Raw genomic sequence first — 25470 nt, forward strand, 5'->3', positions numbered from 1 at the left:
CGGGCGCGCCCCGAGGGCGGGCAGGCAGGGCCGGGAGGGGTGCGGGTGCGCCTGTGGTAGGTGTTCGCTCGTACCTGGCGCGACAGAGGCAGTCAGGCCCGAGCAGGCGAGCGGCTGAGCGCCCGCGGCTGGTGCTGTGGGAGGGCTCGCCGCTGTGCCAGGCGCAGGCGGGCAGCCCGCGGCAGGGTAGGGGCCGCTGGTGGAGCCGCTCCCCCGCGCTGAGGCGGCTTGGCCGAGGGGCAGAGGGGGCGTGCCGCTTTCTTCTGCTCAGGCAGTGAGAGGGGCAGCCCCGGCGCGGGGAGGGCGGGGACGCGAGGAGAGGCAAGATGGCGGCGTCCTGGCGGCTGGGCTGTGGCGGCAAGGGGCTGGCGGTGCTGCTGCTGGGCAGGGGCTCGGCCCTGGGCGCTGGCCTGTCTTTCCCCGCTCGAGGAGCCTGGAGGCGTCTGCACGGGACCCGAGAGCTGCTGGGTGAGTGGTCGTCTGGGTCCCGCACCTTTCGTTTTGCGGTCGGCCTGCTGCGGATACGTGTGGAGGAGCTGCGGCGGCGAGGAAAGGAGGAGGGTAGGGGGTGCTGGGAGAGAACTAAAGGCTGAGCAAGGTGGTGGGGAAGCGTGAGCGCCTGGTGTTACCAGGTGGGTGTGTAGGGTGGTAAGGCCGAGCAGTGTTGTTGATGTACTGAGCAGGAGAAACCTCGTAGCAGCGACCAGCTGGGGAGAGGATGAGGCTGTAGAAATGGATTGCTTTGGTCTCTGGAGGTAGTGGAAGTACAGCAGGAAGAGTACGGGCTGAGGGGAGAGAATTTGGAGAGAGATGTGAGAATTACTGAAGAAACAAGCTCTTGCTAACATGTGCATTTTACAATAAAACTCAGTAGTATTTTAGAGACTTGTTAATCGTTGTGGTTTAGATCTAAGTACACCCTTCTTTCTAGCACTGGTTGTCTTTGCTGCTTTGCAATATAAAAATATATTTCTTTGCAAAACCTGCTGTGTATGATATGGGGAAGGCTAACCCTGTTTTTGAAACAAGTGTTATTTATTTTCAATTTTTATTAGATAAAATCTGCTTCATCATAAAATAATATGTTTGTCTTTTTGTCCAGTGCAAGATTAGCTACCTCTACATTACTCTTATTGAAGACCTCTTGTCTACAGGCCTTCCAGGCAATCTACTGTAGTACTTTGTATCTTTATGATGAGAAAGGCTTCATTGCATTTATTTTTTTTTTTTGGTTTGACAATCTGTAGCTGTTTCCATATCAAAGGAGGTCAAAAAGATGCAATGAACCTGTGTTATGCTGAGTAAGTTTAAATACAAAATTCACTGTCAGTGGGATTCTCAGATTGTAGTTAATAGGATATTATAGAGGTCTTCTTGTTCTCTTCTCTTAAACTCCTGCTTTTCAGTCTGTTTGATACACAGCCTAAACATGCATTGAATCTCTTCATGGAGAAGGAAGGAGGCAAAAACCTCTGCCCAGGCTCAACTTGATTCTTAAAATATGTCACTAAGAACAAGTTCTCTTGGATTTTCTTTAAAATAGTAGCTACTGTTTATGTAAAGGTTTTTAAGTCTTCTTTTTTATTCAGAAAATTGATATGCATAATGAAAAAGTAACAATATTTACTTCCCTGTGTACTTTAAGGACTGCCTGTACAGTAAACTGACCTACATGAATGCAGTGACTCCTTTTATTAGCATTTTATTTTGATTTAACAAAGGAGGATTTAGTGAAGGGAATTGTTCATTGTAAGATTGCTGCTTCTTTTTTTTTTCTACAGACATACTTGAGCCTGTTTTTTGGATGTGTGTGGTCACTAACTGAAAAGCGACTAAAATAACTTTGAAAGGAAACCATTGGTGTAGCTAGTGTTCTTGTCTGTTGATGAACAGGGCGCTTAATTGCAACACTACTGAACTCTGAATGTAAGCGTCTCTATGCATGAGCATTAAATGAATGTGCAGGGGATGGGTAGGTTGGTGGGCTTGTAGGATGAGAAAGGAGAGGAGAAAATGGAGCTGAAGTGCACCTAAATTTTTTCTTTTCTTTGCATAAAAGTACTTTGATTGTAGTTTCACAGTTGCTTTAACTTAAATTCTATTCTGGTTTCCACTGCCTATTTTGTGATGAGCCAGATCAGGAATCTAACTTGACTGAAAATGTCTTTGGTTTTGTGATCAGGTTAACTTCCGGCAAAATCCATTCCCCAGTCTGGGTAACTTGGCAGCTGCATGAGTTTTAGAACTCCTGACAGTATGAATAAAGGTGTGAACCTGAACAGTTGGAGCAGAAGACTGACCAGCTCCTTTTAGTTGCATCATGAACTTAATGTGGAACAAGAGGCAGTCATGCATGGCTTAAAACTTTTTTACCTGAATTGACCCCATTCAAAATGCAGTGGTTGCCCCACCTTGTAAAATTAAGATGTGTGATACAAGGTAGAGAGAAGAAATGCTTTTCTTGTTTAAAAAGCACTTTGATTTTGTAGCTATGAAATTACTTTAAAGCATCCAAGTAATGTTAATAAATGAGTTGCCTTGGAAGTTTTTCAATGGACTTGACTGCATCTGACCTCCAGACAATTGAAAGTAATTAGAAACTGGGTTTTAAAAATCAGTGCCACTGAATTGCCAAGTCTGCTGAAATCTTCTTGTACATTAGTGTAATGGATGCTGTAACTATTAGAATTTTGTTGTATAATTCTGCATAGTTCAGGTCAGGCTGCATATAAGTGAGGAGGAAAAAAGTTCCGTGCAAAGTAAAGTAATAGAAGTAAAGCAACTTGTTGGTATACTTTCTCCACTTTTTTTGCTGCCATGGCTCTCCATGTTATCAACATTATTTCTAAGGATAAAGTTCTTCCCTAGATAGCCCAATTTAAAAACTACTTGAGATAACACAACGCTAAAAAAAAGTAATAAGTTCTCTCAAGTCCTCTGTCTGCAAGTTTCTCATAGTGTGTCAGGAATATTTTTCTTTCTTTGATAGGCCAGCAAAAGCAGTCTAGAAGTAGACTTTAAGTTTTGCTGGTGAGTATAGAAGTTGGGAGGGGGGGGAAAAAACCCCAAATGCCTGCACATGGTTTTCCAGTGTAGGGATAAATCGTATTAGCTCTCTGCTGATTCAGTTTCTATGTGTGTTTTTTTTCTGAACAACTTGCAGCTGACTAGAAGTTTGCAATGATTTTCTAAATAATTCATGTTAGCTTTATGCCGTATACCTTAGCTGAATGCTGATTGTTACATAGCAACTATAATTACCACAAACAACAAAATAGATTAAAATGTATGTAACTCCCATGTGGGAGAATACAGCAGAATTTCAAATGCTAACACTTAGCAATTATAAATAAACTGGTATTTTATTTTTAAATTAAGGTCTATGATATATCTGTTAAATTCTTTTTTATTTGAATCCATTTGGGAAACAAAGTGTTTTCATATGCAAATTATTTTGTAATTTAAGCAGTATGTTGCACTTTCACTGAACAGTTTAAGGGAAAGCATCTGTGACATCAGGAGTCATCTTGCAATATGTTTTAAGTCTGCAGGGACAATTCACAGAATTTTACAGGCAGATATTTCTTTTTCTGAATGAAATCACCACATAGTACAGCATAATATTTATATGTAATTATATTTTGAAGTAAAATGTCAGCAGTCTTCCAGGTAGTGGTAAACTTTGTAACCCACAATTTGCAAGGTCTTGTGTTAAGCATCTTTAAAGAAAGTGGAGCATAGGGCTAGTTTTCAAACTTTGTTTTTCTTACAGGTTCTAGATATACTTGCAAATTCATGAGAGTAGAATTACATTGAAGTATCCAGAAGGGAAATAAGGTTATTTGAGTTATAATACTCTGTTTACAGCATAAAACATGAAACTAGAATGGAAAGGGGGATGTTCTTCTGTTTTGTGATGCAGAGCGAGCTATTTTGCTCACACTCAGATTTACATCAGCAATATGGAGAGGATGTTATCTCATTAAAAGGGTTTATATTCTCTTGTCTGCTGAAGGTGCTGAGTAGCCCTCATCTCCCCATGTCTTCCCAAACAGGAGTAGCAGAACACTGTAGGCTTTTTCCAAAAAAGAATTTTCGTTTGAGCTATATAATGGTCTTTTTTGGGGACCAGAATAGTTTCTCTATGTACTAATAGTTTCTCTATGTACTAATAGTTTCTCTATGTACTAATAGTTTCTCTATGTACTAATAACAAGCCTTTACTAGTTGCTGGGACCTTGCAAGTCAAATATTCTGTGTACCTGGTGGAAAGCTGGAGAAGGATGAAAGAAGGAAATTTTTTTTAGTTACCATTGTAAGTACTTGTCTGGTCTCTCACTTAATAGAAGTTTGGCAAAGTCTTTATCTAGTGATGTGTCTTTATTCAGTGTGGTGTGGTTGTGTTTTAGTGTGACCATTAGTAATATTTAAGAGCCTGAGAAGACTGTTAGCCTACTGTATTGGCTGTTAAAGTCATTGTCATACACCTTGTAAGGTCAGTTTGAATGCTGTTCCTCAATAACATTTACCATTCTTGCAGTGAGGCACAATAGTATAGAAAATGGCGGTTTCTCATGTTCAGATTTGACATGTGCCTTGATTTTTGGATTCTTCATTCTGCTTTGAACCCTGTTTGTTTATTTAAATTTTTTTTACACACTTCATGTGTACTTGCTGCTGGATCTTCTATCCTAACTTGATCAAAGGACCAAAATGCACTGTGTGTCTCGTGGTAGTTGCTCATAACATGAAAAGAAAAATATTAGTGTCACAAATTTATTGATCAATTTTGTTCCATACTTTGGCATACATGCATATTCTGGGAAATGTTTACTGAAGTGAAACATGTGAACCACCATATTTAAAAAGCATTTTTTCCTCATTAGAAATGTGGAATGCCTTTACTTTTTCAGTGAAGTATCTCCACTAGTTCTGGGTAGTGCTAGATATTTATGGGATATGACTTCAAAATCAGGTTTCGATTTGTCAAAGTTGACTTTGTCAACTTCCAATTTGTCAAGTTAGACAAATGAAACAGAAAACACTTACTTGTATCCTGTAACATATTTTCTACATGCTGTTATCTGTAAATATTTTTTCTGAGTGAACATGTATAGTGTGAAGAAAGTTGTGAACTTATGCTTTAATTTGTAGTATTTGACAAATGATCATGGGCAGAACATGATTTGGTAGGTGAACACAGAGAGGCATTCACAGAATAATACGCATTAACATAGTTTGGTTTTCTGTGTATTGGTCCAAGATGAGAGGTTGCAAGAAAAAACTGTTTAAAGAAAATCCTTAGAGGTAATTCAGATGGGAATTGCCAGTGTTAGGAGGAACATTGGATACATCTCTAAGCTTTGCAGTGACGAGTAATACTAAACTGACAAGCATTTAAGTACCTTGGAAAGGCTGAGACAGGTATGTGTATTTCTCATACAGTCTTCTGGGAACATGAACCATGCGTACACTGGGCTCATTTCCACAGTTCAGTGTTTTGGGGAGCATGATCCTGATCCTGGGGAATTTGGGGAGTAAAGAACTCACTTTCTCTTCTTGGTTCTCTTCTTGGTGAGTTTTAAAATGTCAGGATCATCTGATAACCTTAGCAGCCATCAAGGTTTGTGACAATGTTTCCATTTCACATTTGAAAAAAAAAAAAAAAAAAATTGTAGAATCCTAGAATGGTTTGGGTTAGAAGGGAACTTTAAAGCTCATCTAGTCCAACCTCCCCTGCAATGAGCAGGTACATCTTCAGTTAGATCAGGCAGCATGCTTAGGGCCCTGTCCAACCTGTTGAATGTTTCTAGGGATGGGGCATCTACCACCGCTCTGGGCAACCTCTGCCAGTGTCTCACCACCCTCATCATAAAATGTCTTTACCGAGTCTGAATCTACCCTTTTGTACTTTAAAACCATTACCCCTTGTCCTGTTGCTACAGGCCCTATTAAAAAGTCTGTCCCCATTTTATAAGCCCTTTTTAATTATTGAAAGGCTTCAGTAATGTCTCCCTGGAGCTTTCCCTTCTCCAGACTAAACAACTCCAACTCTCTCAGCCTGTCCTCATAGGGGACATATTCCATCCCTCTGATTATTTTTGTCGCCTCCTCTGGACCTGCTACAGCAGGTCCATGTCTTTCCTGTGCTGAGGACTCTGGAGCTGGGCACAGCACTGCAGGTGGGGTCTCACAAGAGCAGAGCAGGAAAATCCACCCCCCCTCGCCCTGCTGCCCACGCTGCTCTGGGTGCAGCCCAGCACACGGGTGGCTTTCTGGGCTGCAAGTGCACATTGCTGGCTCACAGTCAGTTTTCCATCTACTTCTATTCCCAAGTCCTTTGCAGGGCTGCTCTCAATCCACTCATGGCCCAGCCTGTGTTTGTGCTCAGGATTGCCCTGACCCATGTGCAGGACCTTGCCCTTGGCCTTGTTGAACTCCATGAGGTTTGCACAGTCCCACCTCTCCACCTGCCCAGGTCCCTCTTAAGGGCACATCCCGTCCCTCAGGTGTGTCATCTGCACCACTCAGCTTGGGGTCATCTGCAAACTGACAGGGTGTCACTGCTGAAGGTATTAAACAGTCCTTGGCCCAGTACAGACCCCTGAGGGACACCACTCATCACCAGCCTCCATCTGAATATCGAGCCGTTGACCACTGCTCCCTGGATGTCACCATCCAGCCAATTCCTTATTCACCAAATACTCCATCCATCAGACCCATCTCTCTCCCCTTTAGAGAGAAGGATGTTGAGGGGGACCGTGTCAAAGGCCTTACAACAGTCCAGATAGACGACATCTGTAGCTTTTCCCTTGTCCACTGAAGTAGTCGCTCCATCACAGGCCACTGGGTTGGTCAGGCAGGACTTGCCCTTGGTGAAGCTGTGCTGGCTGTCTCGAATCGCCTCCCTGTGCTCCGTGTGCCTCAGCACAGCTTCTAGGAGGATCTGATCCATGGTCTTGTCAGGCACAGGGGTGAGGCTGACAGGTCGCTAGTTCCCAGGGTCCTCCTTTCTACCCTTTTTAAAATGAGTGCAGCGTTTCCATTTTTCGTCACCAGGGACCTCACCTGGCTGCCACGAGTCTTCAAATATCATGGAGAGTGGTTTGACAACTACATCAGCCAATTTCCCCACAGACTTATGTATGTTCAGGTTCCTCAGGAGATCACGCACCTGATCTCCTCTTGTAGTGGGAGGGACTTTGCTCCCCCAGTCCCTCCCTTGAGGTCCATCTACCAGAGAGGTGTAGGAAGAGAGATTAAATAATGGAAACAATAGAAAAACTAATGTTTTTAACTCTACCTAACCTCTGAAATATTTATGGTTGAATACCTACCTTCTTTTACAAGTGTATTATTCTGTCATAATCCTGTAGCAATGAGAAAGACAAGGTTGGATTTATTGGATGTATTAACATTAATGAATTACAGAACATGGGTGGACATTTTAATTCTCTTAAATCATTGTGTGTTAACACAGTGTTAGCAAAAGTTTCACTTTTGTCTTCATTGTCTCCGAGATTGTAACCATGGTAGTTCTAAGGACTTCGAAATAAGGATGAGAAGCATTCTCACTGTAGGTGACACATGCTTTTCAGCTCAAAATTCTTCTATTTTTTTTTTTCATTGTCCTTTTTCTTCCAGATAATGGGGGGGGGGGGGGGGGGAAGGATTATTTTTTATGTTTTTTAAAGCTGTTCAAGCTTACTCTGAGCAAATCAGCAACTGGAAGGAATGTGGTGGTGTTTCCTATGGAACAGTAGCAAGCTTTAATGCTGGATATTAGAGAAAAGGGGCTATGAAGCAGAATCGATTCTTGCCATTGTATACAATGTACTTTCTATGTGTCTCTTTCTCTAACTGAATATAGATTCAGATATAATAGATTGAGAAAGAACCTCAAAAATCAGTCAGGTGCTGGAATACTCTTACAAACTAGTATCTAGAAATAGATTTATTTAGCCTCATAACTATCCTTATAAGTTCAGAAAGATAGTATCTCTTGTATTACCAGCTGTATGTCAGAATACTACTACTGGATCAAATGACAAGAGGTGTAGTGTGCTACGAAGACAAGGAATGTGCTGTATCATGTCCTCAGAAGAATCCTGGTTACATGGCACACAGCTTGTTGCTGCACAGTGACACTTCTCCCTGTGTCAGGGTTTACAAAGCAGTCAGAGTTGAAGCCATCTGCTAGCTAGCTGTGTCTACTACATGGTGTTGCAGGGCCCAGAGAGGTCATGGTGTTGGGTTGCTTAAATACATTGGACTTTTCAGATCTTTTTATTTGGCTTGTGAAAGGAAAGAAAAGGCTAAGAATTTATCTGGTCTCTGTGTATAGACACTTATCCATTAGAAGGATCTCTGTAATGAGATCTGTTAAAATGAATGTTAAAAACAGAGACATAAGATTCAATTACTGAAACTTGAAATTAGGCAATTTCAGTCTGTGAAGTAGATAGTTTCCCAGCAGAAAGGATAAATAAGGATTGGAAAAGTTTATCAGTGAAAGAGGTAGATCATAAGAGTCTGGAGAACTAGGATCAGGGGGGCTTTATTAATTTAAAAGATCTGCTTTAATCTGTCATCTGGAAAAAAATCCACAGCCTGTGGCAAAGAGGAGGAGGGAAGGAGAAAGGATGTAGTGTTTGTGGTGGATTTTGCTAAGACCGACGAAACTTCTGGTTTAGAAATTCAGAACTCTGAATTCCCATTTCTTTTTTTCATGTTTGAACTTTGGGAGAGTGGGATTACATGCTTTGCCTTAGTGTGCTCTGAATATTGCAGTTCAGCATAAAGACAGAGGTCATATTCAAGATACAAGCATTTAGCCTTTGGTTAAGAGTCAGAAAGGATCCTAACAATTGGCTAGGTTTGTTCTGCCCATTTACTCCCCACTCTGTCCTCACACTTGCATGCCCATGACTAGAAGCCTGAGGATGGATAAGAAGTTTGGGACAGAGGAGAAGATGCCTGCCTGGCTGGTACTGTGGTCATACATTCATATTCATATTGCTGACATACTGCGTAACTAGGAAGAAAAATTTTGTGAGGAAATTGTTCTGCATAACTAGGAAGAGGATTTTGTGAGTGGAGTTACACTATCCTCTGTAGTAAGTCGTGGTTCATCAGCAGGGAACATAACAATACCTCTCACCTGATTTCTTCTGATTGCAGCAGTTTTGACCTCTTGAGGACTGAAATGTGTGTGCATGCGTGTGTCTGTGTGTGTGTTCTCTCCTCTGGGCTTGCTTCTATCTGACAAATCTTATGTTCAGGCTTACTTTCCTGCCAAGCAAGCAGGAAATGAGAGGAGAAGTCTTCGAGATTTATCTCATTCACTTCTGTCCTGGAGTAAATGGAAGACTGTGGCACAGCATTTTAACTAAGGTCTTGCTCAAAGAGGCCTTGACAGGGGCAGAACTAAACAGATGCAGGGCCATGTGTGGAAAGCTCCTTGAAATGGAAATGTGGTTTGGTTTAGTACATACTCCCCTGATAGACAAGAGGCAGGGGGTATTAGCTGGCCCAGCTTTGAAATCTATGGCATTTTGGGGGTGAAGGGTGAATAAAAAAATAAATCACAGCTTCATGCTAGCTGCTGCTTTTTTTTTCTAATGTATTTTCATATTTTATAGCTGCTTTTTCATTCTACATGTGACAGTTTGTGTGTAGTTGGAGCTCTAATCAAATTGTAGATTTTTTTTTTTTTTTTCTGTTCACATTTCTGTTGGACAGAAGTTATATAACCCTGTTTCACTTGCATCCACTGTAGGATTGTTCGGTAGGTCAGGCTGAGCTGAGGGGCACTTGAACTACTAGTTTGTGTATTTTTAATAATGTATTAAGTCTTGGTTGTGAAAACAGTTTCTATTAAAAATTGACTGAAAGCTGAAGCACCATGAGTATCTAAAGTTGTCTTAATCATATCCAAAGTTTCTGCATAATATTTTTACTTAAGACAGAGTTTAATTTGCATAATACTTTGTATTATTTATGACTTCATACTCAAGTTGGCCCTTGTTCTCTGTGAAACATAGATTCTGTACTTAGTGCCTTGTTTTTCTTGGTGCTCTTTGGTGTGCATGCTTGTATGTAAGCTTAAAAAAAGTGTCATAGTGAACCTTTTATTCAACTGTCTTTCAGATTCCTGCACTTTTAGTTTCATTTGTGTTAAGCAGTTAACTGTGGAAATAATTATACTGAAAAAGTGTTTGTCTAGATAATCATGTGCTTGTTTTACAGGTACGCCTGGTATTAAAGTTCTCATGCCTGCACTTTCTCCTACAATGGAAGAAGGAAACATTGTAAAATGGTTAAAAAAGGAAGGTAAAATAGCATTTTCTATGGCCACATTTGTTGTAATTCTTTAGTTATATAAATCTATCCTGTAAAAATAAGATCTTTCTTTCTGGTTGTACCTTAATATTTTGAAGCAAAATGTTTGGTATATGGATGTTGTCTTCTTGAATGATACCTGCTTTGAAATTGTTGGTTCTGGAAACATTTTTCCTTTAGTTGTCTTCCAAAAGGTTGCATTGATCATATTTTTGCAAAATTTCCATAAGGCTCTTCCAGGGTGTGAGAGTGTGTGTGTGTGTTGTTTTTTAATTCCCAGTATTGTCATGCTAATCAGTAACTTTGGAAGTCTTGAGAGCCTTTGACTTTGGGGAGGGACTCTGTTTCATCACTTCACTGCATTATGAAATAACATGAAAGATATTGCATTTTTATAGTTGGTATTCAGGGATTTTTTTAATATCTAAATTATAGTCTGCAATTAAAACTGATAGAAAAACTTAAATTACTTTCATAACCCAAATTCCAAATGGGGAAATCTCTTGGAAAAAAACAACCCCCAACCCAAACAAAAAACCGAACTATTCCTCCAAAAACGCCTTAACAACCTTGGTTATCTAAGGTTCTCTGACAACTGAAAAGTAATGTACTTCTGTTAAAATATGTAGGAGCAACTAGATAAATAGTTTGAATGTATGTTTTGTTTTCACATAGGCTGTATGTAAACGCAAAATGATCTGAAGAAGAATCGGCAGTCCCTGTTCTGTCAGGACAGCTTTCTCCACTCTCCTACCATTTCCCCTCTTCAATTTAATATTAAAACTGGATTTTGACTGTAGTTTTGTAGTGGTTGTCCACTGGTATAGGATGCATTGCAGAGTTCTAGATGATTGTAGGAGTATATCTTGTTCTCAGACATTTTTAAATGTCCTGAAGAGATTAACACGTATGGAAAAAAGAAAATGCTTAATGCTTTTTGACAGACACAATATGGTGAGCTAAATGTGTGTGTTGACTATTCTGCCTAGATAAGCCATTTCCTTTGGCTTACCAAAGTGTTGATACAGCCTCCATCACTGTTACTGGAGTACTTTGCTTTTATACATTATGAATACATTTTGAGAGGTGGCCGGAAGGCTGCTTGTTGTTCTAGTAGTGGACGTGACCTTTTGCTTGTAAATTTTTAGTAAGAATTTCTTCAGAATTTACCAGGAATAATGTGACAATCCATGTCTGTAAAAAGTAAATCGTACCAGTGTGCTTGAAGCTTCAGTTAATGAAATATTGAGTCCAAGATTATGGACTGATCCAAAGAAAGGAATGATCCAAAGAAAAGTCCAAGAAAGGAATGATCCAAAGTCCTTTTTCTAGTCATTCATTGTCAATAACTGTAAGACATTAAAAATCAACAGTAGTATGTTTTACAATAAATATAGCATTCAAAATTGCTAGAGGAAACAAAGAAGAGAACATGCTAGGAGTTGAAGTATATTCCAGTTTGCTCCACAACACAGGTGAATGAGTTTTCCTCAGAAAAAGGTCTTAGGACACGACAGATAGACAGTGTTTTTTTTCAATCTTTCCACTGTACTTCCACCCCAACAGTGAAGGAAGAAAAAAGCTCCACACCTCTTCGAATTAAATTAAAATCAAATCTTAATTGATGGTTGGACTTTGAGAGAAAACTATTTTAGGATTTTTATTGCTCTACTTTCTGTCTAGAAACAATCAAAACTGAATACAGTATATTGTGTTATTTGGTACATCTGAGACCATAATTAGTTCCTATGGGTATATTTTTTTTTCCTTTGACAGTATGGAAAATAAACATAATGACAACATTAAGAAAAGTGAAGATAAATTTTGAAGAAAAAAGTGATTTAATGATTATACTCTTTCTGTCTGCAAGGAATGCTCATAACTACGTAATCCTCCAATGAGTTGACCATCTAAATGAGTGGCATTGCTGAATATAAATGATAATCTCATATCCAAGAAAATAAATATTTTTAAGGCAATTGACAGAAGAAAGCTGATGATTGCATATGAAATGTTTTCCCTACTGTATGACCAGCAGGGGTCAGTAGAATACTCTTTTGATAATTTTTCTGTTCTTTGTGTAAATACCAAATGTTTTCATTGTATGGTTTCACAGGATGAATGAATTACTTCAGTACCAAGAAGGAAAGATGCTGAATTTAACTGACAGCTTTACTATTTCTGTCTCATTGTTAATTCAGTGTCATATTGATTCCTGCAGCTAATAAAGTTGTTCCTGTAAAAATAAAACTCTGTTTCTAAAATCTTGTGCTTATTATATATGAATTTAATGTTGATGAAAGATGATAGATTGACAGCCCAGGAGACCAAAATCCTTTTTTTATTGTGGGCAGGAAACAGAATAGGCAACAGTGCTAGCAATTTCTTTGTGCAGTATAACTCTGCTGCCTTCTGAGACATTACCTCCAGGGACTTCAGTCTCCGTGCTCAGTCAACTTTGATTTGATTTGCAAAGAGTACATCAAGGAATGCAGTTTGTATCTTGTGATTTGGATACTTGTCAGTGATTGAACAGAGTCCTGTAGGCTGTTGAATGCCAACTGGATGTGATCTCCTAGAGAGAAACTGAGCTTCAGTAGAGATCCTAATCATTCAGCCTAGCTATAAGAACTTAATCATTTAAAAAAACCCAAACAAACCCTACCCAAAATTTTTCAGGAGCATTATGTATAATCTTGGAGAGATACTGCAATATTGCTCTCTCAGTAGAGAGCTTAAGAGCAGAGATATGCTCTGCAAAAGTGTTCGTTCCAATCCTCTCTATTGGGAAAGCTCATTGACATCAGAGTGGGCGTTGATTAGGAGCTATCACAAATTTTGCAGTCTAATGAAAATAACTATGATCCTTTCTGCAACACTTTGATACTGAAACACATGAGGTTTTTGAATGCTGCTATGAAATATTCTTCATAAAATAGCATTTAATCAATTGCCTTCCAAACTTATGACCAGTTCTTGGCTGCAGCAGTGAAAGGAAAATGAAAAGTAGAGGAAAAGTGGTTTGCCCAGTTCTCTGAAGACTTTTCCTCTCTCCTGCCCTGTGCAAGGGAATCCTTAGCTTTCTGTGAAGAGCCTCACGTACACGAGTTGAGAGATGTTGTGTGGCACACACGTGGGTGCAGGTATTTGCGTTGGCAAGCTTGCACTGTTGGAGTTCCTGCTGTAGGTTGCTTAGCACTGGGATTTCTTTCTAATGGTGCAGAATGCTTATAGTCCGATTGCAGGTTAGGAGAAGAGTATCATTAAGATACGGAGTTAAGCTCCTTTCTGCTTGCCTATTTTGTCGCTGTAGGTTACAGAATTTGCCCAACAATTTGATTTCTTAACATCTATGAAGTACTTGTCTAATGATCTGATCTATGGGCTACTCGAATTAATAATCCAATGGAATTAAAACACTGGTATAGAGCTTGTAATTTAGACTTCTGTTATAAACTGTTCATGCTCTAGTTATTGCATGGTTAAATAGATCTGAAAGGAAGTTTAGGCTAAGTATCCTGAAGTTCTGTTGTATTTTGCAGGTGAAACAGTGAATGCTGGAGATGCATTATGTGAAATTGAAACGGACAAAGCGGTGATTACCATGGAATCCAGTGATGATGGCATATTGGCTAAAATAATGGTAGGGATTCTGCCTTTCTGAGTAGGATGATGTCACTTCATGCTATTGTTTAGCATATTGCTTCAAAACTAGTTTAGATAGCTAAATTTCCTTCTGCTCAGGTTTCAGAATAATGCACTCATTTGCATTCCTAGTGAGAAATGATTTCTCTATGTACCAGACTACTGGTACATGGTACATGATTCTATATATGTTTACTGGATTTTCTGTTAACCTTATAGAATTATGTTGTTTTGTATGTTTTGCACCTAATGAATTATGTCCATGAAATATTGCAGTTTATGACATTTCTTACTCGGAGTTCTAGAAAAACAAGTTACAATCAATTAGTTGGAATATGGAATTTTGGATGGTACGTTACCTAGGAAATGCAATCCCTGTGCTAGAATATCTTGTGCTGGCCGTTGAAGATAGAACATTATACAAAATGGGCTGACCCAAAGGACAGTTCTTAAAATTATTAATTTCCTGTATTCTTAAAATTAAATTGATTGGACATGGCATAAAGAATGAGAACTGGAATGAAGCATCATCTCTGAGCATCATTTTGGAGTATTTATTTGTATGTGCATGTATAACAGAGATAATGCTTGGTTTGTTTGGGTTCCTTGTTTATGTTTGGCTTTAAATCCTGTTCTGTACCGAGATGGAAGCAATAACAGCTGGACTACAGAGACAAGAATGAAGGACTTGGTTCTAACGCTGCATCGCTTAAGGTCTGCTTGCAAGTCCTGTGCTGTTGTTTACTTACTGTATTCTAAAAAAACAAGTCAAATTCTGTATCTTTTCCTTTCTTCTCCTCTTTTCTAATGTTTTTGAAAATTGTTTCCTATTTCAAGATGACCTGATGTTAATTCTTACCAGAATTTAGGAGGGTAGGGCTGTAATTCTGAGGCTTTCTATTGCCACTTCTGTGTGAAAGTAAATACGACATTTTCTGAAAGCTCACATTTGATGCTTTTAAATTAAGAAGACTAGATTTTTCTTGTCCATTGAATATGTGTAATGGGAAATGTATTTTAGCCTTTCTTATCTTTAGGGTGAGGAATAAGAGTTGTTATTAATTATGTATATGAAAGGGAAAGGTTTTTCCCCTCCTTTTCAGTGTTAACCACTTTTTCTAAAATTTTCCCCAAACAGTATTCAAATCTGTGGAGTTGTCTAATTTATCCTGCGAAGGCTTAAACTGTCAGCTAGCCTCTAGCACTTCCAACAAGAACACTGATATAATTTCTTTTTCCCTTTTAAAAATTGGGTGGATAAACATGGATAATCTTAAATTAGAATTTACAGTGAATTAGCAGTTTGGTTAAGATGAAAAAACTTGCTCGATTAAAATTGTAGAAAATCTAGTTGCAGGCAGCTAAATGGGGAAACAAGGTTCTGCAGCATAGTATTTCTCATGTTTAATGCATATACTGATATGTAAAGAGCGTCTTACTACACTTAAACATCCTACCTATTAGCTGGCATCTCCAAGAAGTTATGAAACATTTTGTAATGTTTGAACTGTAGAATACTGAAGAAATCTACTTGAACCACTGTGCAGCTTCTTAGCTTTTTTGGTGGCAGATATGTTAAAATGAGTATTAATACTGTTATTTTGTCTTAACTCCTAGAGTGTTTGACAGACACTTTGGCTGTCTTGGTACACAGTATGTCAGGTTTGGTTGTCCCAGGACTATTTATTTAGCTTGTATTCTTTCTGTCAAAGGATCCTTAGTGTCTTGAAGCATTGCTTAATAACTCGGGTTTCCAGCATTGTGATATTTGGCTTTCTCTGGCTCCTTACCCTTGCATATAGCTCAGTTGCTTGGCCAACCCATTGCATCGACAAAGTGCTGTTGAACCTGGTGTGAAATGAGCACTGTGCACTAGGCATGGATATTTGCCTTTGCTTAGGTACAGTCCAGCATGATTTGGTGCAGAGGGGATGCATGACTATGCAGCTGTTTGGTGCCACGCTTTTACCACCTTACAGTGAACAAATAGTGCTTTTTTTCTTAGTTGGGTTTTCTACTTAAATTCTGTTGTAGCTTCAGCAGCAAGCAACTTGTACCTAAGAATTTCAACTCCTGCATTCAAGGTACAAAGAATGTGCCGTTAATGTTCATATGAAACGTCTGGTTTTAAATGCCTTGCCCTATGTTGTGTGGGAACTCAGTAATGGAAAGCACTAGATTTCAGTTTTCCTGGACAAGATTCAGTTGTCTTTGATATTTCCCTTTCAGTTCTTTGCCCCATTCCTTATATATGTTTTCTGTCATAAAAAAACCACCAACCATAAATGAAAGGCTGCAAAAATTGATGAAACAGAAATGTCCTAGAGACGAAACTCCCATCTTTTGTACAATGTTGATGTAGCTTCATAGAAAAATGGACGAAATAGAAGTGAGCATGAGACTAAATGATGCCTATACAGAACTATACAGTACTGATTGAATGTTTGACTTTCCAGCAATACAATAACAGTCTTCTGCTGTTCATGTGTGTGGAAACCATTAATAAAGCTGTAATAACTTTTTGTTGCAAACCACATTTTCCAAATTTTCATGGTGCTTATAGTCTGGTCTATGCCTCATTTGAAAGAAAAGAACATACATAAGTTATAACACATCCTTGTGGTTTGCTTGAGAGGACTAAAATTTTGTTTCTTCATTACTTATGCTTTTCTCTCCTAAATGCCTCATTTTAAAATTTCAGCACAGTCTCATTTCTGTGCTGGTGGAGTGTTGCAGCTGTTTCTTCCCTCCCTCCACAATAATTAAACAATGGGGTGAATTGGAAGAACTTTGAATAAAATAAAAAATTATGAAAAATTGTTTTGCTATATGAGTGATAGATTATGAAACCCTTTGTCAAAATGTTTAGTTCAAATGGGTACGTTAAGAGAGAAAGGAGTGGAAAAATGTAGAGATTGAGAAAGTAAAATATAACAAGATGAGTGGAATGAACCTGAAAGCAAAAATTCTTGGCTGAACAGAGGTGGTGGTTTAGAGTGCAGTTACAGAATTCTCCACTAGAACAGATCCACACCCCAGTGAAAAGCTGTATTGAACAAAATCCTTTTTGTGATAGAAACAAAGGGAGAAAAAAGAAAAAGAAACAAACTACAACCACCACCATCACTCAAAACAGAACAGCAAAAAAATAAACCCCTCTTGTATCAGCAGTAAGACCCATCTGAGAGATCCAGCCTTTAACATGAAACTTTAATTGACAAAAGTAGAGTTTTTATTAACTGAACGCTCACTAACATGAACGGTGGAGACACTTGATTTTTCACTGAGATCCTTTATGTTCTGTGGTAGAAATATTTTTGCCATTTTAAACTGGTAATATGAACTCTTAAAATGGCTATTTTTGTTTGGGATGAGCTGTTTAATGGGTTATTAGATCATAATCTGCATACCAATTTTGTTAGTGTTTTCAGAACCTGTTGATAACTGGAAAATATTATTTCAGCATTAAATGCGAGATTCCTTTTAAGCTATAGAATCTTTCCCCTTCCTAACATACAGGGGTCAAATATCAGAAGTAGTTTGTAGACTGCAGTGCGTCTGACATGCAGGAAGAAATAATAAGAATTCCACTGTATTTAGGATGAAATGAAGTTAAAAGTATTTCTAGTTTTAGTTTGTGAAGTTGTGTAAGAATAAAGTGATTATTTTTTGAAGCTTAAATAAAGATTTCAACTAATCAGTACCTCTTCTGGAAAAAAAAGCTGTTCTCTATCGATTTTTAGCTCCATGTGATCATATTTTTTGATCAATAAATATTAAGAAGTCTGAAACTTTCCTAACTCTGTCCAGTACTCTAAATCCCTTTGTAAATATGATATCCTCTATTTCAATCATGCTTCTGAGCATGAATACTTACTTTAACTCCATGTAGCTGTTGGACTTTATCTAAAAGATGCAACTGTTTTTGTAGTTCCACACTAAACAAAGTGTATCAGATGCTGCCCTGCAAATGTCGCTTTATATAGATGAGCTTGTTAATAAATGAGATTATTTAAAGCTTAATGGCATTCAGTCAAAATTGAAAAGGATTGATGAAGAGATACCATTGTCTGAAAAATGAAACAGGCATGAAATTTAAATGTCTGTTTCCTTGATGTTTGCTGTGTTCTATTGTTTCACTGTGTTTAATACAAACATTTCAAAATCAGATTAAGTTTGTGTAGCAAGTGGGAAGAAGAATTAAAAACTGGGGGGCTGGCTTTCCACAGAAGCTTTATGCTGTTTCTGAAGGCGGTAGTTACTAAATTTTGTTGTGACCACAAATGTTGCTAGTAAAATTTCCCTGGAAGGTACTGCTTTTTTTGGTCTTAACACTTAGCTATATTTGTAGTTCTAAAAAGGGTGGATAATGACTTAATTAGTTAACTGCAAAAACCTGGAAGAGAATAGAGGTGATCAGAGTGTGGTCAGAATGGATAAAAAGGGGTGACATTTGGCAGCATAACGTGCAGTCAAAGAGCTATAGATAAGTAGGTTGGAAAAGGACAGGCCATTAATTGCTGCGGCCTCCTGTACCGATAGCAGGTCAGATATACCTAGGCTATTTGCTGACAGAGACTCTACATGCTATAACACCATTCTCGTTTTGCATTTAGGAAAAAGTATTTTCTCGGTCATCAAAAGTAAATCATTGTACAAAAGTAAAGTGGTTTTCTTATTTTCTTGATGCAGTGGCCACAAATTGAAGCTGATATCTATTCCATTTATCACAATAGTTTTATGTACTGGAAGACTCTTAACATCTCTCTCCAAGGTATTCTCTTTTGCAAATTTGAAAAAGATTGAGTTCTTCACCTTCCAAAGGATTGTTTTCAAAATTCTCTGTTGTTCTGTTACAGTGCTTCAAGCTCTCTTTAATAACTTGTCTTGGAAGTGCAGTGTTCTAAACTGGATTAAATATTCTATCTAAAGCCTTTTTATAGAGTGAAGTACTTCTCGAGTGTTTAATGAAACTTTTCCCAAATGAAATATGCTATGCTTCTCTCACCCTTCCTTTTTTGCAGCAATGTCTATATTGACTCATGTTTAGCTAGTAATTCTTTGTAATCTTAGAGCCTTTTCTGCTTAACTAAACCAGCGTTACTGTACTAACAGTCCTAGAGTCTAAGATTGCACTCTGAAAGAAAATGCTGTTGAAGCCAATCTTTTGGGTCAGGGAGGTCCCATTTAGGGAGTATCTACACAGCAGGTGAAGACTGCATAATTATATACAGGCATACTGGTATTAGTTGCCATCTAGCTACTTAAGAAACAACAGAATGGGCATAGGTACAAACTGGTTCCTGGATCCATCAGCATGCAAGAGAAAATTCTACCCTACACGTTTCTGCTGCTATTGCAAAAGCTATTTGGCTTGGTATATAAGGTTGCATCTCTGCTACAGTTGCATTTTCTTAGAACAGCATGTATTTGCAGTTATCCTTTGCAAAAAAAGGGAGAGTAGTTTCCTGTGTGGCAGCATTTAAGAAGTGATGGTCTGTTTAGTGTCTTCCTTTTTTGCATAAACAAAGGGAACATCCTTTGCAAAAATGAAAGCATCAGGATAGTTGGGGGACTGGGTGGAGAGGAGAGATGATGTAGGATGGAACTCAACTGCAAAGGAAGTCTATCAGGGCTTACAAGAAATTGTCATTGGTGTTTAACTTCTCAGGATAACTGCTTTTTAAACACTAGTTTATATAAACAAATAAGAGTTTTGTAAATATTTTCCTTCTTTTAATTTACATCATTGAATAGTAATTTTTCCCAGATATTCAGTTTTTGTGTTCGACTGTGGAGCAACACATGTAGTAAGTTTCATCGAATCTCTTATATCCCAGGACAAAATCTGACATCAGATGTATTTTTAATGCTTTCACAAATTTTAATTATCTCCAATTCTATATGTTTCTGAAAATTATTTCGCATCTAATAGCCTTGACAAATGTGCAACCTCTTCTTTTTTTCTTTTTTTTTTTTAAATTTGAAGTACCTATTTGGCATTTACAGATACTGCTTTGTTAGATTATGTGAAGAGGAGATACGGGGATCGTCTCTGTCTAAAGTATTAAAGAATGATTCCCAGAGAGACATTAATAAGAGAATAGCAGACTCCAATATTGATTATTCAAGTTTCTTTAATAGTAATTCATGATGACCACAAGTAGCATTAGTATTTCAGAAGCTGTGTTTTTCCCGTTTCCTGCCTTGTGTTCTAAATGCATTCCAGAATTTCTTTGTTTTATTGCTGTTGTGACACGTTTTTTCATAGATCAAAACCAGACTCTCCAGCAGCTACACGAGACCAGTATCATGGAGCAGTGACACTCAGCCTTAGCCACGATATCAATGTCATCCAATAACAATCACACACCAAGAGCTGAGTCTGAGAAGGAGGTGCCAGGAGGTGGAAAATAACTATGTTGCCTTTCAGATTAAGGGAAGAGAGGCAGCTTTATTGGAGTAACATGAACAGAGTATTATGCAAATCCAATAGATTCTTTTAATCCCTCTTTTTAGAATCTAGAATTGGTGAGTTTAAATATTAGAATACATAATAGATACACAAACAGGCTTTTATTCCAGTCTCCTAAAAAGTAGAGAACCAGCCTGATGTTTTGGAAACTGAAATGATAGGGGAGCAGTAAGATTGGAAACTGATTGTTTTTTCCTAGCTCAAGTATGATGCTTAGTAATCTGTCTTCAGTATCCTGAGGATATTTCTGCACTCTACTGGGTGTTCAGTAGATGTTTGTGTGAGGTTTAAAACATTAAGATGTCTTAGGTTTGTGGATGGGAGACGTTTCATATTGAAAACACTGTCCTGCCTAAGGCCACTCAAAAGTTTCAGATGTGCTGTAGTTGATGGGAAATTAAGAATGTTTGATGCATCTGAGCTATCAGCATCTGGCCTGAAGTTTACTCACTTCCTAAAAGAAATGAAGCAACAATGTTATTTGATGCCAACTACAGTTCTTACACCATCTTAACTGAGTTCAGTATGGAAAACTGAAGTCAAATAAAACACGCTAACACTTTGTTTCTTAGAGTAATTTAATTCAACTTCTGTAACATTTCTTGGCTTTTTTGACTGTATAATGTAAATATATGGTTTAAGAAAGAAGAGGCTAACAGTAAAACATACTCAACCATATATTCCTTTTCTGTCTGTCTTTTAATGATCACATTTGATTCAGTGTAAAATGCAGTAAAAGATTAAATGATTGAAAGTACTAAAAGGGTAATTTCAGAATGGTGATTATTCTTTAGTAGAGTTGCTTCTTAACACTTTTTTTGCCTAAAATACTGAATAGCTCAATTTGGACCAAAACCAGATATAATGAATGATTGTTTAAGTACTGGATTTAATATCCATTACCATTTTCTCATTCCATTCATGACCTAAATTAGAATTGGTATGAACTCAAAGTACTTTGTATAAAACTTCCACGGCAGAGTTGAGCCATCCTAAGTTCCGTTCACCTTTCTTCACAGTGTAGGAAATAAACCTACTTTGGTATACGTGTGTTAGTGACCAAAGCCCTGCTACAGTGGCAACAGCTCTGAGGGAACTTATTCCTCTGTGCATTTAATCTCCTCCAATTTTTTCTCCCTGTCATGACTCACCTGTGCTTTGTTGGTTTATCAGCAAAGTTAGAATCTTTTTGACTCTTCTTGGCTATGCATACACACAGTAATAGAAATATTGCAAAGCTACTTATTGCAGCCCTTTCTATTTATGAGATTATGGGGTTTGTTGAGATTTATGTAGAGAGGTTTTCTGGTATTGTGAATTATGAAAATGTAGAAGTGTCTCAAAAATCCAAGAGATGAAAAGTTAAGCAAAATAATAACAATTTCTCTGTCTACTCTAGTTCTGAGCTGCAAAGGCTGTGTGTTTAAAAACATGTTCTAAAAAAAAATACATGCGTACACTTTTTAGAAGTATAAACTCTGCATCATCTGGGCTGGAAATTTGCATTGGAAAATAAGGAACGTTGGAGTTTCCGTGTAACTGTCTTTAAGTGGAACAAGAAAAAAACACAGTTGGTTTGCTCTGAAGGGTGAGAGTTGACAGTACTGAAATGCTCGTATAATGGTGGGTTATCAACAAAGCCTAACTAGTATGAGTGTTGTGTTATGTTTCTGAAGGCTTAACCGTCCCTGTTGGATTTCTGCATGTGGTATCGTAGCACCATTAAAGCATTCTGACACCAAAATTGTGGTCAGGACTGGACACCACACGCATGTTATAGTGCTTCTTAGTCTAGTCAGTTATGATATGTAGACTGCTTATTTAAATAAGGGTTCTCTGTTGTATGTGCAAGTTTTTGCAAAGGAAAGAGAAGACATGCCAACAATTTTGGTTTATTCTTATTTTGGGGAAAAAAGTTAACTGCTGCTTATTAATGGGGAGTATTTTGAACTTGGACATACCTGTTTTGCCATCTGTATTGGTATGGGGAAAACATCTGAGTATTATGCTGATAAACATAGTTTTTATAAATACATTGTTCAGTGCTAAGTATGATAATGCTGTAAAATTCTTAGTGAATAACTTCACTATTTTGTATGTTTATAGCTTTGTTTTCTTTGCTTTTCCCAGTTTTTCTGTTTCAGTGACTAGATTGGGAAGATTCTGTTTGTACTGGCTTCAAGATGCTGTTTTGTTTAATTATGAGTGGTAGTAACATTGCAATTATACGTAGTATTACAATTTTGTTTATCAATGGGCCTTTCTGTGGTAGGATCTTTCAGCCTTAGACAAATCCATTCAGGACTTCCGGCATTCTGTCATTCTCAAATACTTTAAAGTCATCTTAATAAAACAAAATATGATCAAGTCTTGATGGACTCTCCAGATTTTCTTCTCTCAAATTAAGCTTTTCAGAATGGAAAAGAGTGTATCAAGAGCTCCGAACAAGAAATATTGAACTAAGTCTTAAATTTTTTCATGTAATAAATACTTTTAAAGAAGTATTACACTAGAATTTACCGAGTGTTCATGGGGAAAAAGAAGTGAACCGAGAAAACTGTAAACGTGAGGATGTTTTATCAGAACATACTGAGAACAAATTGCCTTTGACATTCCTTCTTAAGTCTGTTGTTGGCCTCTCTAGTGAGGGAGCTGGGTAATCCTGTGAAATCTGATACTTCTCTCAGTAGAGTTAACAGTGTGCCGACAACAATTTTATCTTGAGTAGTAACATTCAAGTATTTACATCTGCCTAGTACAGCCTCTACAGCATTCTGTTGTATTTATTAGTGTTTAAATACTTAGAAAACTCAGTTAAGGTAGAAAGAGTGTGATGCCTCATACAATGTATATTTTTATTTTGAGTGTCTGTCTCTGGGCTTTTCAAATGATAGTGATTTGCATTTTCTTGGGTAAAATGTCAGCATTCCAGATACATACCAGCTTCATCTGAGACAAACGAATGTGCAGTGGGGGTTTATGGTGCAAATATAATGTCCATTTTCCTTTGTTAGGAAATCAACTCTATTTGGGCTGGTGCAGTCTAAGTTACATTTGACTAACTGTGGTCCTATCTTTACGTTTGACCTGATACCCTTAAAATGTTACTGCTGTGGGGAACCTGAAGAGTTGCAACCATTTCAGAGGTTGTAGGAGGAGCCTGTCATTAGTCACTACATTAACATGACTGCCATGCCTTTATCTGCCAAAGCATCAAACAGATGTTTTTGCTATGATACAGATATCTTTTTGGTTTAAAAGGAACACTTAGAATAGATCAACTTTATCCAAACTACTTAGGTTAAAATTAGATTAGATTAATCTTTCTGTAAGACTTCTGTTCACATGTTCTTTGAAACAGTGTTTTACATACCATGTAAGTGCTGTCACTTTCTTGGTGGACAGACTTATGTTAAAATAGACAAACTTAGAGGTGGAAGTTAGTGGAAAGCAAGTGTTTCTTTTTCAAAAAGAAGTAATGGGGCACTGTTTTTGTTGCAGAGTTTTGGTCTCTTTCTGTTCCCTTAGCTTCTGAATTTACAAGGTTGGGTTTTTAAAAGTAACGCTGCTTGATACAGGGTAGATACCTCAAAGTACAACTGCTCCACGTGTCCAGCAAAATTTTCAACCTCTGTTTGCAAAGATTAGGCATCCATATTTGTTTTCAGTAGCTAATGTGACTTTATCCTTGGAGGTACCCAGTAGTCTGTAACTTGCTTACTTTGATTTCTGAATGCTAACTTTGATGTATGGTATTTTGGGGCATAAGTTAATATTCCTTGCCTTATAATAGCAACTGTAATTATTTTCAGTCATGAGTCCTCTTTTTAATGGTAGGAATAAAATGGGATATATTTTCTTGACGAAGTGTCATTAATATGCCTGAAATTTTCACATCTACCATTTTTAGTCATGTTAGTCTAGACAGTACAATATGTAACTTAATGTTCTCATTGCCTTAAATTTAGATGGAAGAAGGAAGCAAAAATGTACGCTTGGGCTCACTAATAGCTCTGCTAGTAGAGGAAGGACAGGACTGGAAGCAAGTTGAAATACCAGCTGATGGTAGTGATCCATCCCCTTTGGCTCCACCAGCACCTGTGCTTACCTCAACTCCTGCAGGTCCTTCAGTTTCAGCCCCTCCTAAACTGGAACATCAACCTGGAAAATTGCAGTAAGTTTTTATGTTTGTTAGGAAACAGAACTGAGTTAGTTCAGTACATCTGAACCGAGAAGAATCTTGTCTATTTTTACCTAGTATTAATCTGTTAGTTTAAGAAAGTGTTTTAGTATGTGTGAGGTAATAAAGTTTGCCTGCCCAGAATATTTCTTTGCTTGTAAGCAATTTGAAAAACATAGTTTTATTAGAACACCTTCTATAGATGTGCTTTTATTCTGACATGCAATTGCTTTACGAGGAGTTCTAAGCTTAGATTAGGAAGAAGTTGTGTTTATATATGAAGGACACTGATGCTTGTGCATCATATACTCAGTTTACCTGTAACTTGTTTTCTGTTTCTTTCTGGTACTCTAAGCATTGCAAACATCTTAGCAGGTGAGTAAATTAACCCCAAAGTGTAAGTTAGGTAGTAGTAATCTATAAATCACTGGTTTGTGTTGCAGGAAGTACCTTATTTGGAGGTATTACTCCTTATTTGGAGTACATTGTGATAACACAAAAGCTGTAAAATTACAGCCTGTTAAAGAAAAGAATAGAAAACTAATTTTGGTATCATGTGCTATGCAAACTGGTTTTGGTGGTTTTGTGGTTTGTCTGATTTGAGCCCAGAGGGCAACTGAGCTCCAGGCAACCGTTTCCCCTCGGGGATGGGGAGGAGAAAATACAACAAAAGACCCGGGGATTGAGTCAAGGACAGAGAGGGATAGCTCACTAATTATGGTCATGGGCAAAAGACAGACTCCTTAGGGGAAGAAAAAGAATATCACTTTAGTTTGAACACCACCACTACTTAATTTACCAATCAGAGTAAGACAGTGAGAAATACAAC

General features: G+C 38.0%; 1 protein-coding gene across 1 annotated transcript in view; it reads left to right on the forward strand.

Annotated features, from left to right (window-relative positions):
* The first annotated feature begins 326 nt into the window (after positions 1-326).
* PDHX (pyruvate dehydrogenase complex component X) overlaps positions 327-25470 on the forward strand; it is a 58388-nt gene continuing 33244 nt past the window's right edge. Inside the window, exons 1-4 of the mRNA XM_074909341.1 lie at positions 327-468; positions 10249-10332; positions 13884-13984; positions 24430-24635. Of these exons, the coding sequence (XP_074765442.1) occupies positions 327-468; positions 10249-10332; positions 13884-13984; positions 24430-24635 (533 nt within the window). The remainder of the gene's footprint in view (positions 469-10248; positions 10333-13883; positions 13985-24429; positions 24636-25470) is intronic.

The sequence above is a fragment of the Athene noctua genome, chromosome 6 (assembly GCF_965140245.1).
Source record: "Athene noctua chromosome 6, bAthNoc1.hap1.1, whole genome shotgun sequence".
Classification (NCBI taxonomy): domain Eukaryota; kingdom Metazoa; phylum Chordata; class Aves; order Strigiformes; family Strigidae; genus Athene; species Athene noctua.